General features: G+C 42.8%; 1 protein-coding gene across 3 annotated transcripts in view; it reads left to right on the forward strand.

Annotated features, from left to right (window-relative positions):
* The window catches only part of SPRED2 (sprouty related EVH1 domain containing 2), a 65,415-nt gene extending 59,295 nt beyond the window's left edge, over nucleotides 1–6,120 (forward strand). For all 3 annotated transcript variants that reach the window (XM_052784177.1, XM_052784178.1, XM_052784179.1), the window contains exons 5-6: nucleotides 2,627–2,776; nucleotides 3,198–6,120. In XM_052784177.1, coding sequence (XP_052640137.1) covers nucleotides 2,627–2,776; nucleotides 3,198–3,848 — 801 coding nt within the window. In that variant the 3' untranslated portion in view covers nucleotides 3,849–6,120. The remainder of the gene's footprint in view (nucleotides 1–2,626; nucleotides 2,777–3,197) is intronic.
* Nucleotides 6,121–18,860: the final 12,740 nt, after the last annotated feature.

The raw sequence follows: 18,860 nt of genomic DNA on the forward strand, positions 1-18,860 counted from the left end.
CCACAGCCTCTCTGGTATGCTGCAAACAGGTTTTGTAGCCATGTCAACACATGTGGAAGAGAGGCTCAGTTGCCCTACTGGGTCTGATGGAGAATAAGGTGTGGAGGAAAGCAAGGGTAGATAAGAATCAGGCAAGATAAAAATCACTACAGCCTCTTTTCCAATTGCCTATTGCAGAAATACTGCCTTCCCCGAGAGGCAGCAAATAGCATGCTGCTTGGAGGGCTGGTTATAGCTCCCAGCTGCCCCACTGAGATTATCTAGCAGTTATATCCAGTTTGGGATTTTTATTTTCATCTAGGAGGGTAAGGGGGTTGCAGGCCAGTATGTGCAAACTCCTCCAGTTGGGTAATTTTCCCAGGCTTTGTTATTTTGACCATGAGCACCCATGACGTTTTCGGAGCATAATACACGAAAGGCTTGCCCCAGCAGGGCTTGGCCGTGGTTCCAGTGAAGGTGAAGGGTCCTGCTGGCTGGCACGGCACCATGTTAAGGCCCTGCCTTCTTTTTGGTTCATGTCAGTCAAAGTTTAACTTTGAGAGCATGCTGCAGGCTGAAGCTGCCCGGACTATGGGGCGTGTGCCTTTCTGTTGTTGTTCTGAGAAGCTTAAATTACAGCTTGGCATCTGGGCCTGCACCGCATACAGCACTGCAAAAAGGTACTCATATGAGGCGGCTGTTGTAACTAAATCCTAATTTTTCTCAGGTTTTCCAAATAGGTTGGAAGCTTAATGTTGTTACAAAGTACTTGCTTGTAGAAGCTGCTCCTTTTCTTTTGAAATGTCCCCAAAACATGCTAGGTATGGTAGGACCTGAAGTTACAGGCACGAGAATTAGCTTTGAAGGGTTTAAACCCCAGATTTGAAGTGCCTTTGTCTAGTAAGTTACGAAGACTGGGCTGAAGAAACCACTTTTTAAAAAGAGCCTGAATATCAGTGCAGTTAAATTTTAGAGGTGGTGTTAACCATCTTAACAGTTGTTCTGCTTCTAGGTACTTGTTTAAAAAAAAGCAACCAAAACAAACACATGCCATTAAAACTCTGTTCCTAATGGGTGGGTCAGCCCTTCAAAACTCATCCTGCTTGTTGTACCTCTCAGATAACCCAGCCTGGCTTTACATCACACTGCAAAGAGATCTGTATATTTGCTTTCAACAAAGTAAGTTGGGCATTCAGTGCTTTTAAGTGCTATACAGGTTGAAGAGGATCAACACCTATTTTGTGTTGTAATGCTTTAAGGTGTGCTCACCTTTGGACAGAGTCTTGCAGAGCGCTGTTTTCAGAATAAACAAATACCCACAATGAGTGTTCCTGTATTCTTGGAGTAAGAGACGTATCTAGTATGATTCATTGGAAAATAATATTTAAAGAGTGCATTCTTGACAAGGAGAGAAGGCTTTTCAGGTAAAACCAGTCTTCTCCCACTACCGATACAACTTTTTTCCTCCACTCTTGAGGTTGTGTCTCTAGCTAACTGTTGTGGCAAATGGAAACCTTTCCCTTGGACTTGTCATAGGTGCAGCACAGCTTGTTAGTTGGGGGGGGGGGGGGGGTGGATTTTTCTTAGTTCAAAGCACCAATATTTTTGGCACGTGCAGTGTTACAGCTCTTCTGATTGTTGTGCATGGAGGCTCATTTTTCCTGCTCCTGATCTGTTAGTGCACTTAACAGCTGTCCTCTGATATTCATGGTAATATGAAAAAGCCCAAGCAATCTATGAAAAGAATTAATCAGCAAAATCCTGGATGTCTAGAAATTGTATGGAAACTATTTTAGCCAAGGAAGGGCTATGGTGAGAGGATGGCTAAGACTGGTACACCACTGTGTTTCTCCAGGAGGAGGTGAAATACATATATTAAGAAGCTGTGGGTATTGACAACAGCATGTCATTGTGTGATATTTCACCCTTTCATGATCATTGTTGTGTAATGATGTAACTAATTAATCTAAAGAAAGTGCTCACCATGAGCCAGGAATGTATAAAAACTCAAGCAACATTCATTGCACATTATAGATTAGTGACAAACCGAGGAAAAAAAACCCTGAAGTTTTTAAAGGAAAGCTGATTATTCAAGTAGCCTGTGATGAACTGGAATTTGGTGAGTGTTTGGAGAAGAACATGTAAAGGAGTTTTTGGCTTAATGGGACCCCTACAGGTTAACAAAATTGCCAGTATTTTTGTAGCCTGGGTAACTAGTGGGGTACAGCCTGGACACACTGATGCTTTGTCTGAGTCTGCCCATGGGACTTATATGATTGCATCAGTTGACGGAGTTTAACTTTGCTCTTCAGAGTTAGCTTCTAGTGTGAACGCTCATCATCCTGCAATGCCCAGTATAACAAATAACATGCCAAGTGAATACGAGTGGTGTTGGTGAATATGTCACAGGTAGGCTGTGGCATATTATTTTTCCATGTGTGTGGCGACAGCTTTTATGGCCTGGCAACAGATCTGCCTCTTTCAAGTATTTTATGTGAAACTTTATGAAGCTGCCTGCTGTCAGGTGTTGCCAATATTGCAGGTGTGCGTAAAGTCAGTGAGTGGCAAAACATCTCTTTTAATACCATGTGCAGTAACAGCTGAATGTATGATGATTTTTTCCCCCCCCCCTTTCCATTTAAAACAGAATGCTACAGATAGCTCCTCTAACTCCTCTCAAAAAAGGGAACAGCCTGTGCGAAGTCTGGCTTCTCCTGCATCCTGCGAACATCGAAGAATTTGCACTCGTGGACACCTTCATGACCATTATAGCTCTGACCACTACCATCTAGAACAAGTAAGATTTCTTCCCAGTGTGGCCACCTAAAGGGCTGTGTCTGCCATAGCTAAGACTGGTGTTTGGTTTTCCCCCCACATCCTTGAAAAAGCCCCATTCCTTTCTCTCCCTTTCCTTCTCAGTTAGCTTTAAATGGCTTCCAATTATAAAAAAAAAAAAAAAAAAAAAAGGTTTTACACTGTGATTTAATGTGTTATGTTGTACCATGTGCACACAGACCATTGTAGGTCTGTGACAGTTGTACTCATTCCTGAGCCAAAGGCTGAAACTCTGTGATGGGTCACAGTGAAGGGCGTACAAAGAAGAAAAGACAAAAATTGTTAAATACTGGCTTTTCTCTGCTTAGGAAGCAGTGATTGCTGATAGCAAAGTGGGCTTATTTATCTTTTCTCCCTCTTCATCTCCATCCCTACTTCCACAGTCAGTACCGCGATCCTACCGGCATGTCAACTTTCCAGACGATGATGAGGAGATAGTGCGCATCAATCCTCGGGAAAAGATTTGGATGACTGGATATGAGGACTATCGCCATGCCCCAGCACGAGGAAAGAACTTTGATCCTGATGACATGGACTCCTACGTACGTTTTGCCAAAAGTGAGGCCTCAAAACACGAATACACTTACCCTTATGTAGACAACTCGGACTTCGACCTGGGTGAAGATATCAAGGGTGCTGTGATAAAGACTCAACCTGTCAAATTCAAGCCCAGGCGGAAGGAAGATGGTGAGAGGTCGCGGTGCGTGTACTGCAGGGACATGTTCAACCATGAGGAGAACAAACGGGGTCAATGCCAGGATGCTCCAGACCGTGTCAAGACTTGCATCCATCGAGTGAGCTGTATGTGGTGCGCGGACACTATGCTCTATCACTGTATGTCCGATCCAGAAGGAGACTATACAGATCCTTGCTCGTGTGACACCAGTGATGAAATGTTTTGCCTCCGGTGGATGGCCCTTATCGCCTTGTCTTTCATTGCTCCATGTATGTGCTGTTACTTGCCGCTTCGGGCTTGTTACCACTGTGGGGTCATGTGCAGGTGCTGTGGTGGAAAACACAAAGCTGCTGGATGACTACAGATGCATTCAAAGTGTTACGTTTTTCCTGTAGTTCAAGGAACACGTTGGTTTTGGAGCATTGAGATCTCTCATTTTGATGCAGCCACTGTGCCCAACAGCATCCAGTTCGGATCACTTTACATTCGGTCGTCTGGGGCTCACACTGCATTGATTTGCTCATCAAGTGTTCTAACTAACTAACCTACAGCATAGACTTTTGTATTATTAATCTGTAATCAAAACAAGACTGTCTTGTACATGTTTGGTTTTTTTGTTTGGGGTTTTTTTTTTCAGTTAAAATGAGTTTGAGAAACGAACTGCTTTAAAAGGTGGTGGATTGTAGAACATCTCCAGGTTGTGTCCGTCTTGCCTCTGCTTGTGTGGTACCATCAGCGTGTTAGCAAGCTTTGGCATTTCTAGAAATGGGGTGGTGTAGTGAATGAAATATCACTTGGTGGTGTAGTGAATGAAATATCACTTGGAAGATATTTTAACTTGCCATCAAGTTATTGTGTGTGTATAGAAGGTGTGCTAGTAACAAACTTGTACCACAACACAGTATTTCTGTCACTAGTTTTCTTTGGGGTTTTTGTTCTGTTTTCCAAAGCAAAAATAGCCATCTAAGCTGCAGTTTCTCTTCTAGAGTCCATCGTCATTTCCTTCAGCAAACATCTTAAATTATTTCTCTGTTCATAAAGCTCTGTGAACAGAAAGCAAGGTTCAGTTACCATAGTCACATAATCATTGAGAATCTGGTAGTTCTCCTTACCTGTAATCATTTCAGACCACTACTTGAAAGGGAAATGTAAATTTTAGGGTTTTCTTTTTTCCCTAAATAACATTGGAAAAATAAAACTGTGTTTTCAGAGTTCTGCCCAAAAGAAAGGGAACTTCTTCATTAGCCAGCCATGTAATGATCTGTGAATGAAACACTAAGGTTCCAGATGAGGAAAATTGTTGTTATGCAAAGAATTACTAACAATGCAACGTCAAAAGCACTATTATGGCAATTCTGGGGAAATGCTGCATTAAGTGGTGGATTATATGGAAAATTTTGTTTGTTTGTTTGTTTTCTGTATAATACATGAGCATGAGAACATATGCATCCACGGTAGAAACTACATTTAGCAATCTAAACAGGTATTTAAAGTCAAAAGCCAGGATGTTAACCACCACTTCCATTTCCTGACCTGCGGTCCCAATCCTCCAGATGCTTACACGTGTTTTGATGTATTGTGCATGCATCCAGCATTTCTGTGAGTCTGTGTGTAGGATTAAGCATGTGAGTCTTTGCAGGAGCCAGACCAAAGCGTCTCCCTGGCTTTCCCCTCCCCAGTTCACCACCCAGATTTATCAAGTGGATGCATAAGGTGCATATAGCAGGATAAGATTACTTTAATTTTTTTTTTTTTTTAATGTCATGTTGTCTTGTGTACAAGGCTTGTAATTAGCTTGGAAAAAGAGTATTTTTCTAATATATTACAAGGAATAGCCAAATAATTTTTATTAAAAAAAAAAAAAAAAATTTAGCGCAGTGAGCTCTAACTAGCATAGTACAATCTGAATACTTTGAGGCAGCTAGGGATTGGCCTGTCAAAGCTGGCACTGCTGTTCCTGCCATAATTTCTTTCTGCAGTAAATTGCCAGTGGGCGCATGTCCTTTCCCTCCCTCTATTGCACATTGACATCAGTCTTAAAAGAGAGGAATTTTTTTTTTTTAAATTAATTTGCCAAATAAATGTAAAAGGAATGCTTGCCATTCTTTCTTGGTGGAATGTCCCAGCGGTTCCTCTGAGAGTTAATCACAGCTTTTTAGTCAACCATGAATTAAGTATGCAATGTGCTTATACACTATAGAGTTTGGCAGGCTTAGTTCGTAGCAGTTGCTGGGGATTTTTTCAGTTGGGGAAAAAAAAAAGAAAAGAATGATAGTGGAAAAGGGATGGAGCGTTACACTCTGGGTGGTGTGTCTGGGTTTGCTGAATGAAATATAAATATTTTGTGCCTAATAGCAGTTGACAAATCTCTCAATGGTGTCTAGTAAACATCAAGCCAGCCTCGGAAAAAAAAAATAATAATGGAACAACCTTTTCCTTTTATTTCTGTTCTCAAAGTTGTTTCATGTAAACAAACATCTGTAAGATCTTCTCTCTATAAAGCACAACACTACAAAAAGATCTTACAGCTTTTTGTCCGGTCTTGAAGTGCCCCTATTTATTTAAGTAAAGTAGACATACTGCAAGCCTTTCTGTATGTCTGGAAATAAAAGTTTAAAAAAAAAAAAAAATCCCTCTTTTTTTTTTTTTTTTCCTTTTTCTTCCCCTCCTCCTTTCTCCCTCTTCTCTTGGGTTTTTGTAATACTTGTAGATTTTGCTGCGTGTGTTATTTGGTTTGTGAAGGCAGTGGTGTAAGGGCACAATGATAGAAATGGGTGTTTTTTGTAAATATTTCTCCTTAATTTCCACACTGCTGCTGAACAGTGTGTAGCGTTCTCCCAGTCAGCTTTGCAATACTGACATCAATCATTTGAGAGAAATTATTCAGATTTTATTTTTGTATCTGTGGTAACAAAACATTAACCAAATTTTTTTTTTCTGTTGTGGAAAGGTTTTTTGGTTTGTTTTTTTCCAAGCTATCGCTCACGTTAACAAATTAAAGTGCCTGAAGCCTCATCATTATTGTATCTATATACTAAAAGTTAAAACCCTGTTGTATTGATTTTTATAAGCCTTTTTACCTCTGTGTAAAAAAAAAATATATATACAAGCGTATGATGTACATTTTAGTTCTTAACTTCTTTTTTTATTGTTTCTAATATGTATGATCAGTGTAGCTCTTGCTTTAAAATGTACCATGTAAATATAAATACATCATATCAAAATGACACTGTTTGTTGTTATTTGGCTGGCTGGAAAAGGAGGGGAAAAATAAACGGTGCCAGGAAACACCGAGCCATTGCCGGAGCCGCCTCCCTACAACCTCGGGGGTTTCTGAGGAAAAAAATGGATTTATTTAAGTTTTTCAGTGGCGAATGCTGCTAGCCTCAGGCATGGGCCATACTTGCCCAGACGCGGCAGGGAGCATGGGGGCAGGTGTTTTTTCAAGTGTTTTTTAGGTGGTTTTCAGGTGTTTCACACATATCTGGGGGAGAACACTTCTGGGGGCAGCCTGGCCTGGTGGCACTGTGCCCCAGGAGGCCCCAGCGGCCATGACAGTGGCCGAGATGCCCCTCTTGCTCTCCCTTCTCTTCTCTCTGGGCCCTCATGCGCTGCTTTTGGCTGGGCTAAATGCGCCACGGGGATGTTTTCATTTTATTTTGTTTCACCCAAGCAGAGCTGCCCCAAAGAAAAGGGGAAAGCAGAGAGAAAGGCTGGCAGACATGGCTGCCAAGCGAGGGCCACCTTGCTTTTTGAGAGGGCGCGCAGTGGGAGTTTGTAGGGCTGGCTGGATGCTGCCACCACTGAAGAGAGACGCCTGGGGCAGCTGGCAGTGCCATTCCCATTCGGAGAGGTTTAACGTGGAAGATGGAAGAGGAATAACCCAGTTAAAATGGACACCAGGCTGTGGCCTATCAACTGAAGAAACTGGAGGAAAACCGGTGAGTATATCTGAATTTTTACAGTTATTTCCAGTGTGAGCTAGTCAGGCCAACACCATGCCCTTCTGAAAAGCCCAGTTTTATTCTTCTGTAGGTAAAGTGATAACCAAGCCCTTGCTCCTTTTTTTTCTACGTGCTGCTGCTTATTTCGCTGCTGAATAACTAAGCTGCCTCGACCAGCGTGTAAGAGCCGAGGCAATGAGCACAAGAGCCAAACCATACATGTCCTCAGATAAAAGGTTTGCTTCCTGCAGCGGCGGTGCTTTGCGTCATCTGCACCACCCAGCACACAGGATGATGTGCCAGTTGCATAAATAACCTCAACGGTTTGTCACAGCTTTGCTGAGATCCTGAGTCCACATTCACCTTTTTATTGGTTTATATTTGTATTCATGTATTTCTAGAAATATTATATGCTTATATAAACCTAGATTTCTGTTTACATTCATGATACAAGTGTATATTTGTTAGAAATTTAAAAAAAAAAATACTTTGCAGGCCTCATGAGAAGCACGTGCAGTGTGGGTCAGGTGGTGTGTTCGGGAGGACTCTTGTTGCACACGAAATCCTTTGGGTTGCATTGCTGTTTGCTCCATCCATGGCTAAGCTGAGGGCAAAGAGACTCCAACAGCCTTTTGCTTACAGTTCATACTCTCTTGACTAATTATGGCAGGAAAACTTCAGCACTGTTCCCTGGCCATTCGAATTCAGCTTGTCCCACAGAAGACGTGGCTAAGCCGCGTATCTTCTTGCAGCCTGCAATGTCTTCTTGCTTTAATCTGTGAATCAAAGGGTTGGTTATGCATGGATATTTCTAAACTGAACCAGTAAATGGTATGTTTGGACCCTGGATCCATGGAAAATGCAAACACCAAGATACAAGGCACCACAAAAGGTAATCAACCTTCTGCAACCTAATCAATGCAGAGGTCCCAGGCTTACTCCTGCTGATATCTGGGACAGGTACTGTCTTCTTGGCAAGATGTAATCAAGGAGATTGAGTTTGAAGAGGACATGGATATTGTAAGCTTGCAACCATATGAAACAAGGTTGAATATTTTATGGCTTTAAAATAATCATTTCACTATTAAATGTAATAACAAATTGCATTTTAGAATCATGTCCTTTCACCCAAGCTGAGTTTTAGGTGCTGACAAATGCAGCTTGGCATTTTATAGCAAAGAGACTTGACACCAAATGTGCTGCTACCATTGCCTGGGTCAGAATGGCTCTCCCAGCCTTTCCTTTCCCCGCTTTGGCAGCAGGAGCGGTGCCGACCCAGTTCACCCCCAGACCTTTCTCCTGGGGAGGCATCCTTGGGTTCAGACAAATGTTATCACAGCAGTCCCACCTGTGTGAACTTTTCTCTGTGTAGCCTATGAAACTGAAGAGAGAGAGGACAAGGAGAGGATTTTCTTGGCTGTGCTCACTCAGGAAACCTGCAAATACTTCCAACAAGCCTCTCCTCATAAAAGCAGTACCAGGTCAGGAATTGCAGGGGGAATGGATGGCAACTGCAAGGGATAACCAGTGAGGGTGCCTCCAGCTGCAACAGCTCTGTTTTCCTGCAAGGTACCAAGATGACTGTTTCAAGCATTTCTCAGGAGGGACTACCTGCCCAGTGTTGCCTTCAGGGACAGAATTTTTGCATGAGAAGGGTTTACCTGGCCTCCTTTAATCACTCAGTAATAAGTTTTTCTCACTCTGCTCAGAGAGCTGTAATTGAAATAGGTAAAACTGACTTATCCCTGTTGTGAAAATGAGTAAGTCCAAGAGTTTGAATGACTTGCTTAATGTCACATGGGGAATTTGTGACACAGTCTGGCCTGGAGTATCCTGAGCACAAGTCCATCACCATCTTCACCCAAAGGTCATCTCTCCTGTCACTGTCTCTGAAGATTAACTGGGAGGTTTGGGCTTCTACAGGAGCCTCACTGCATGGAGCACAAACCAATCGGTCCAATCAGGAAGGAATGTGTAAATCTCCTTTCTCTGCTAATTCTACTTGGAAATGCAAATTGTAAGTAGCTGTCAGGACTCCTGGAAACAAGAGGTATCATTGCATGTGTTCCCAATGCTTATCACAGGCAGAACTTGGCTTCTCATACAGACCAAATGCAGCCTTTTTCACAAATTATTTGAGAGCGAGCTTGCAGCACTAGCAACCGGAAATGCTTTCCTTTCTTCAGCACACGATGCTAGATGAGTTAACATCCTTCCTAACACCTCGTCCTTTTCCAGGATGTTCAGCCTTCTGGTATTTTCTTAACATTTTGAATTAGGCAATTAAATTCCTTAGTATCTTGGTGGCATACGTGGAAATAAATAGAAAAATGTTTGGCTTCCGCCCAGAGACAAGATATTTAAATGGTGGAAAGTATGTGTGTATTTTTGGGGTGGTGTACTTAGATCTCCACAAATATTTTTAGTTGCTTCCCTGCACTCATGCACAACCATCCCATGCCATTCATCTCATTCCCCCATTCCCCACTTGTAAATTCATTTAGGAAGAGTTGACAGACTTTGGTTTGGCTTCTGCTAGATTTCAAGCCTGCTGCCTAATGTTGTGTGAGACAGGATCTCACAGCAGCGCTCTGGGTGGTTGTAAAGAGAAAGGTTTCCGAGGACTGTAACACACCCCAGCTCTCTGCATGCACAATCAGAGCTACACACACACACTGATGTGTACTCTGAGGTGTCAAGGAAAGTACAAAGTCATTTCCAGACTTAATATAATTCATGTAATGACCTAAGGAGTCACTGGTGTTAAGAATACATATCATTGCATGGGGGAGCTAGAATTAATGCATACTTTGGGATGGCTAAGACATTACCAAGTCATATGCAGCCTTAAACTTAATTCTTATCTACAATACTTAATTATTCTTAATTATACAGAGAGTATAATATGAACTGACATTTCTTTTTCTGCATTTTCTAAGGTTATGTCACGATGAGCTGCAGAATTGGCCAACATCTGTTTTAAGGGAACTGACAGGACTACTATCAGGCTTACCACTTTGAGCAAGCATTTTTCTGATTTTCACACTCTTAATTTCTCTGTTTCAGTGTTATGCCAATGTCAGTTTATTAACTGTTTAAGCTCTTGATGTGAGATTCCAATCTTACGAAAAAAGAACAGGGATAGGGAACTTGTCAGTGCAAACAGCGAGATCCTTGATGTTGAAATATCAAGTCTGATATGTTCCCAAATGTACCCTGTTTTCTAATCTGAGATTTCCGGTATTCAGATTATGTTTAGCTCCAACCTGATTCAGAAACTAAAAGCTCAGACACTTCTAAAATTTGAAGCATTAATGTCCTTGTGCCCTGGAGGGCCATTTCCAACCTTAAAAGCCCAATTCCAGAACTACTGAACTCAAGTGATTTCACTTTAAAAGTGCTTACTCTTTACAACTTCCTGAGAACAATGATAAAAGCCAGGTTAGAAAGTATAACTTTCAACCACATTTTGTAAAAGTGCTGACCACAACTTAAAACAGAGAGCATTTTGATGTGTGCAGCCAAAAGAAGCGGCACTCTGCTGGTTTTGTTCATGAGTCTAAACATTGCAAAATTCAAATCCCAATAAATATGTTTCAGAAAACTCTGAGCAGCTAAAAAAGACAGTGTAGAAGCTAGGACTGAATGCAGATGCAGGATATACGGTTCATCCCAGACATGAAATATAAGTAGAAATACAGTCTTTTTTTTTTTTTTTTGAGGGGTACATAAAATGAAGCTCCCAGGGTCACGGTGATGTATTGGTATGGGGCCTGATGTTCAAACTGAGGTACCCCCAGCAGTTTCCACATATTCCCGCCAGGAAGGGCAGATGGTCTGTGCCTCTGAGAGGAGAGTTCAGACCAACTGTGGCTCAGGCTGCCAAGCAGGAAATCTATCTACACATATATATGCGTGTGTGTGTGTGCACACGTATCCTTTTGGAGCAGAAATCTAAAATTACCAACATGAGCTAAAAACCCAAGTGATACTTACCCTTTAAATAAATAAATAAACAGGTAAAACTCCAGCTGTGTGGCTGACCCTGGTGGCTTGGCAACAATGAATGGGGTTTTCTGTGCAGTGGCCCCAAGTATTGGGTATTGCTGGAGGATTTCTCTGTTCGCTTAGTGAATAGACCTCAGTGAACATCCTCATCTTGGGGAAAACCCCATAACCCCATTAAGCGGTTGAGCCAGCCACAGAAATGAGAAGGCTTCCAAAGTAGAAAGCGAAATAGCAATAGGATGAAGCAGAGAGGTTTTTTCTGCTCAGAGGACTTTTCTGCTTTGCTGTGACTTGAGTGTCATGTGCTGAATGGTCAGTGGCTCTGTTTCTCTGGGGCCAATGACTGGGCTGTGGGGAAACCAGGGGCATTTTGGCCAGTAGGAAAGCCTGTGCCTTCATTCATCTGCCTGAAATGGAGGGGTTTGGTGCAAACCATTTGGCCAGAGCAAGGCAGCCTTTGCAATGATGCCAGTATGACAGTTTAGATATGGTTACTACTGTCTGCTGCAGGGCTGAGACATAGTTGTACTTCCCTGTGTGCCAGAAGTGCCACAGGCCTGGAGCAGACTGCTGGGTGAGCAAAGTCCTCACGCTTACCCCTGCCTTTGCAGAGAGATTCAAAGGGCTGTAACATGTCAGAGACACAGCAAGAAATACCACATACATTTAATTTCAAAACTCTAGCACCCATCACATATGCAGTGCTATTTGCTGCATTTGTACTTCCCTAGACTTCGAACAAACGGGTTCCTTCCAGCATCAGGCAGAAGACTGGAGAGGAATAGCCCATTCAGTGCCAGGAGATTGCGTTCCCCAGTTCCCTGGGGTAAAATCCTGACTCAACTTAAGTCAGTGGCAAAAATCCCATACACTTTAGTGAAGCCACGATTTGTCTCCTGGGATCTGCAGGATTTGGATGCCAGTATCTCAAGGTTTGGCACCCAAAGTACCCCCTCTGCTGGCAACTCCCTGAGGTGAACTTCCCATGGTCTTCTCCCTCCCCCATTCTCCTAAGGGACACTATAAAAACGGATTTCTTATCCCACACAGTGCATCAGCTCCCCAATTCTGTCTTTAAAGGGCTGTGTTTGAAATGGGACCCACTTTCTGGTCCTGCAAAGTTACAAGTGGGTGAGTGAGGAGTGAGAGCATCCTGCTGACAGCCAAGGAAGGGCTTTGTGGGACACCAGGATCACTGGTTTTACCCTTAGCACCTTAGCTCATCACCTTTTTTTCTGTGCCCAATTGCCAGGTCATTTCATTCACTTGGACCTTCACAAACCAGCTTGGAAAAGAAAAAAATGTCTCTAGGAGTAAGCAGTTTTGACTTAAAAAGTGTCAAATTGGCAGAGACATTCCCTCAGCCACCTTTCACTCATTTTTGACAGCTTGCAGGGTTTCAGACTGGCAGCAATCCTTTCCAATATTAGGTTGAACTTCCAATGAAAGATTAAAAGCCTGAAAGGGTGTCTATGTACTAACATACATGAGAAAAAGGTCCTGTAACAAAAAAGCACCCCTGAAAGGACTGTGTTTTCAAACCCACTCACATACATAACGTTTTAAGAGCTGTCACCATCAGAGCACATTTTATGGCCAGTTCCTGAAGGAAGTGGTTGTAAAGATGTGGCACGAAGAGCAGAAAATCCAGGTGCTGAGCAGAGCGCTTTTGAACTTACAGCAAATGCGTGATACTTTTTTCTAACCAGAACAACTGCTGTTTGTGACCATCTGAACTTTAAGCTACAAGAAAATGTCTTTGGGGTTCGTCAGGCTGATATCCTGTCTCTAACCACAGCCTGTACCAGATACTTCAAAGGGAGAGAATACAAGAAACTCTGTATTGGAATCATCTGCTAGCAGAGGAAATTTCTTCCCAACATCAGACAATTTGTCATTGATTTATCCCCTCAAACAGGAAAGTTTATGTGCCTCTTCAAAAAAAAATCCAATTGAATGTAACAGCAATGTGAGTTCATTCATTAAGCCTAAAAAATTTTTATTTGAAATTTATTTGATTTTGCTGAAATACCATAACAACCCTTCTACAATTTTCTCTGGAGATTTTTCTAGTGCTGAATTGATAGTCTGAGGTTTTTTCCCAGGCAGTTTTTTATACAGATAGGCCTGGAAATGTGATGATGTTCAGGAGCTGTGGCCCATAGCAGCCATTTTGCAAATGCCAGTGTCTCCTCTTCCATATCCTTCTCTTGGCAAGTGTTTTTAATCCCCTTTTATGGATCCTTTAACCTTAATTTTCTTATTGTTGAGATGATATTGTGTTCTTATTGTTATACAATTTCTCTGAAGCCTCCTATGTGTCAAAAGACACAAACCAGATTGAGGATATGAAGTGAGTAGTGAAAAGACAGCAAATTTATTGTTTTGTTTATTTGTCAGATTGCCGACATTGAATTGGATTTATAATACATGTTTTCTGGAACTCAGATACTTTCAAAAAGACAGCTGTGCTATAGCTGTGAATATAAACTAGGATGAACTGGGTGTCTGAGATGAAGGTGTAAAGTCCATATTTAGGCCCTTAAGTACAAGTGGCTTTGCCCTGAGAGGTGTTGAACATCTTAATTTCTTCCTGAAACCCTTAAGATTTCCTAGCTGGGTAGGTATAAAATATTGGCCCCACTGAGGTCAATGGCAAACTTCCCACTGGCTTCAGTAATATATAACAACCCTCAAAATACAGAGTTAGGAGGCTAATTACTGGCAGCTATTTTTCTCAGAGCCTGGCTAATACATAGGACAATACCAAAATGCCTCTTTGTGTTTATTTCTTTATGCAAAGCTCTTCTATGCATTTTCCCATCCCCTGTAAAGAAATATAGAAAAATTCTGCAGCCAGAGTTGCCATCACTGTCTATTTAAGGGTCATCTTTTCAGTCTTAGTCACAAGCAACGCAAGTGAAAGACCCACTTTGCTTAAAACAAGGTCTGGCCAGGTGAGCAATTCAGCCAACTAGTAGCAACTTCGTGGTTCTGATGCAGAAATTCATTGGTTGATGTTTGGATCCTAATTTGAGACTTCTAATTTGATTGTTTAGCAACTGGTGATTGCTTCAACATGAACTACAGATGATCAGCATCTCCAGAAATCAGGCCACAGATCGCTGAAAATAGTAGGTATGGATTTTTTTAAGATGTGGGTCCTAAGGCTCTGCACTTCATTGAATTTAATCACAACTTGGAGTAAAGACACACACAAATTCAAAACTTTGGCTTGGTTTCTAACAGATTGGAATTTGCACCATTAATCTTCCGCTTCTCCTACTCCTATAATGGTTCTTGAACCACACAGCCAGTGAAAACCAAACTGAGGTCTTGAAGAAACTAATTTCCTACAGGCTTCATAAAAATAGGCAGCTGGGTAAAACGCAGAGCTGTTAGTACTCTTGCTGAGCTCATTCCTGATTAGACACCAGGCAAACAATGTGGGAAAAGCCTTGTTATGAATGCCCTACCTGTGGATAAACTCAGCTGGCAATAATGCCCTACTGGACGTTAACCATCCACCCCACAAGAGCAACTTCATTTTCGCAACACACCTCTCTCTTAAACAGCCGGTCATGCTCAGACACATCTTTTGGAAACCAAGTGCTGTTGTTTTCATGGCTTGTGGAATACTTGTTTTAACATATACCAGTGATATCTGGAAGGGAAGTGACATGTTTTCCCAATCAGGGCAAAGAAATGTGTCACGTAATGCCCTGGTTTTTCAGTCTGGCCGTAGCTTCTAAAGGGTCTGCTTCACAATTTGTTAATTCAGCTGAGAGTGTTGGCTGTATCTTTGTAGGGCTGTAGGTGGATGATTTGCTTTTTTTTTATTGCCAGATTGAAGTCTGCTTTCACCTTTTTTTCTCACTTGCTTATGCATCAGTATGAGTATCTTTCCATCTATGAAATTAAATTATTGTAGTTGGAAAGTCAATGATTCCAAGAGATTTCCTTGGGCTTCTACTTGCATGATGAGAGAGATTCCTGGGCTCCAAAAGGCTTAAAATGTCTGGGTCTTGCTAATAATAACAACCCAAAGGGAATAGTCCAGCTGACTGTATGTAGGCCAGACATAATCAATTAACACACTGAGATAATGACACACCAGCTTATGGAGCCTCCTAAATATGATCACGTGTAAAGACAGCCACTGGCTACAGGAGGTCTGATGGCTTCACAAATTAAATAGCACAGAACTGCCAATATTTAGATCTGGGATTTCCAGGAAGCCACACTGAGATAGAGAGCAACAGCGATTTCTGAAGAAACATGCATCTTTCCATGCTAATATCTAAACTAAAACCATGGCTCAGGGGACATTGATACCATAAATAAATGTCCTTCAGCTGCGGTTCTTTATGGCTGGTGGTTGCAAACTGATACCTGTTGGAGTTGTTCAGCTGAAGTCAATGGGACTGTTCCTGCACATGTCTTTGCAGAACAGGGTCCAGCATACAGAAATGTTGCTTACTTTGGAAGTTTCGGTCATACGTGTCTCCGTATTGTTCAAGCTCATGTGAGCCAAAGTTTGCATAACAGCTCTTAAAAAAGTGGGCCTCAAAATGTCAAAGGGAGCCCCCTTTCATGTAAAGGATGAAAGCCACGTTGTCTTGGCTGAATTCCAGCATCTATCCTTGTGTGTTCAAGCGGATGATGGAGGTTTTCTTGTGATGGCTCCTGAACCGGGTGCCCTTTTACAGCCGATAAAGCTAAGTTGATTTGCCTTGATTTTGCTGTGGGCTAAATTGCGTACAAAGGGGTTACAGTAAACTCTTAATTGGTGGCTGCTTGAATGTGTGTGTGTGAGCCCTTAGTTCACCCATCTGTACGATGAGGGCAAAAGAGGGGTCCCTTCCTTTTTGACCCTTTTGTCTAATCTGGTTTGATTGTAAGATCTTCCAGGCAGAGATTGTTACCACATGGCTGCACATTGTCTACTGGGATGGGGACCCTGGTCCCAGTGGTAAATAACAGCCTTCAACAGTTATTCTCACATGAATAAAATACGACCAGCAGAGTGATCCGAGTCATCTATCAAATAACCCACAGCTCCACCCACGTACAGCTCCTCCATATGAATCCTGAGGTTAATTAAAAGAATTTAAAGAATGATGGGGTTAGGGTGATTTTGGTTGAGCGCTGAAGACTGATGTATCCTCACAAGCTCCCCGTGCTGTTCCTCCGGGCTGGGGGTTTTGCATGCTTGCTGGTCAGTCCCCCAGAAGACCACAGCTAGGTTTCTAGCTGCTCTGCAGGCTATGCCAAACTACAGGTTTAAATATTCATTGCATTCTTCACATGCCAAATCATCTAAGTTGGAAAGCAGGAGCCTAAGATTTTGCAAAGCTGCTTTTGCACATAAAGACCATTAAAAATTCATCGTGACAGGGAAAAAACAACAACATTGCCAGTAGTAGGGAACTTTATGTTGACTTGGCTAATGCTGTGTGGGGCTAAGTTGGAGCTAACCCACATTAATGCACTTAAATGGAAGGGTGAGCCTGATCCAGTAAAAGCAATAAATCCTCTTTAGAGCTGACCGGACTCCAGTTGCACTATAGGAGAATGGGGCTGAATGGCAAACAGTTGGCAGGAGGTAACTGGATGGGGCCTGAATTTCCAATGCACCAGGTAATTTAACCCACAGCATCCTCTTTCCCCCATACGCACAGACTGGTTGCGGGTAGGACCACATCCCAAAGCTCTTGGCACCAGAGATGGAATGATAGACTGCGGGGCAGGGCAAATCCCTGCCAATACAGAGCTGGAAAGGTTGAAGCAGCTCTCTGTCATCGCAGGAAGTGGGCACCCAAGATTCCTGTGCTGGCAGAGTTGTTATCCCAGGCAGCTCGAGCAAAAGGGGTGAGGTGCAGGGAGCAGAGATGGACAGACAAATGCCTGGCCTGGAGCTGATGAGGCTCTGCCTTGCCTTGGAGGCAGCCTGCAGCTGTCAGGAGAGAAGGGCCAGCTGCTGCTGCCTTGCTATGGGTGTGGGACTAACTGGGTTGCTGTTAAACTCCACAGAATTACATCTGAAGCTGAACTGTCTCGGAAGTGAGTGGACCTGCGCGCTTGGGAAGTGGCTGTTACTATCAGAGAGCAATTTTCTCGAGGCTGACCCAAGGCATGGAACTAACTCCAGTCAGGGTGAATATCTCTGTTTCCTTATTCCTCTGAGAAACTGGGCCTGAATTTAAAAGGCTGTTTAGCACTTTGAAGCCACCCACAGTTCTGTCTTTGCCTCCCACACAAGCTCCAAGGAACTGACTCATTCCCACCGTATTTTCAGCTGCGTGTAAATCTTGCTCACAGCCCAGGAAGATCCCCGTTCAGCCAAGTGAATCAAGCACACATTGTGACTTGAGTTAGCTGGTCTTGAAAGGGTTTCGCCACGCCGACTAACAGTTGACTGTATCTCAAGACATCTGGCCTGTCTTTTAAAGTAGAGTAGGAACCATATTCTTTAGTTAGCTGTATAATTTATACCTTGTCTGCTGTTCTCTATTCATGATGCTTCCTTATGTTGACTGTTAAATAGCTGTCTGTGAAAATAAGTGACGCTGTCATCTGCTGTTAAATGAAAAGAGGTCTGCTGTACAAGCAGGCATTTACCTCTCCTCTCCCCTTCTCCGTGGCAAACTCATGTTGCTTCTCTCCCCATGGGGACGTTGCTTTGGGGTTTGCAGCATTTTAAAGAGTGTGAGTGATATGTACAGCACTTGATGGTTCGTAACTCAGGAAAATCAACAAGCCTTTCTGCAAGGGGAGACATAGGGTTGTCCCTCTGTCCCCTGCCAATCTGGTGAGCTCAAATGCTCTTTCCAGTTTGGACTAAAGTCCTGACATCCCTGGGTTTCTAGCGCGCTAATTCTTCCACTGCTGAGGAAAACAACTCACTTCTTGCTGACATCATGCTGTCCTCCCGCTATGCTGTATCCACTGTGAGTCTTTAAAGCTTCATGCTATGCCTGAACAATTACACCCACGTTTTGGCTGGGAAACAGAGACAAATGAAGGCAGTTAGAAGGAGGACATGGGAGCCCTGCCTTCCATTTTCCTGTTCTTCACACTGGGCTCATCACTGCCATCTTTCCCCCTGCCTGGCAGCAAATCTCCAGCAAATACCTGTTGGGGTCACCGCTCTGTGCCTTCTCTCTGCTTCTCTGTAGAAATATCCCCGGTCTATTTGGGCTCTGGACCACTTCTGCATGCTGTGACACCACAGCACAGTCTTTACAGATAAACGTTTGCAGGTTTTTGAGCATAATTCTGCTCACTATATCATTACAGAAGAGGCGGGGAGTAAACATCCTTTGCAGTACAAAGGAATTGTCAACAAACTCAGTGAAGGGGAGAAATGTCCAAAGGCGTGCTCTGTTTTTGGCTCGTTGCATTTGGTTTCCTTCATG

Source organism: Harpia harpyja, chromosome 4 (genome assembly GCF_026419915.1).
Source record: "Harpia harpyja isolate bHarHar1 chromosome 4, bHarHar1 primary haplotype, whole genome shotgun sequence".
Lineage (NCBI taxonomy): Eukaryota > Metazoa > Chordata > Aves > Accipitriformes > Accipitridae > Harpia > Harpia harpyja.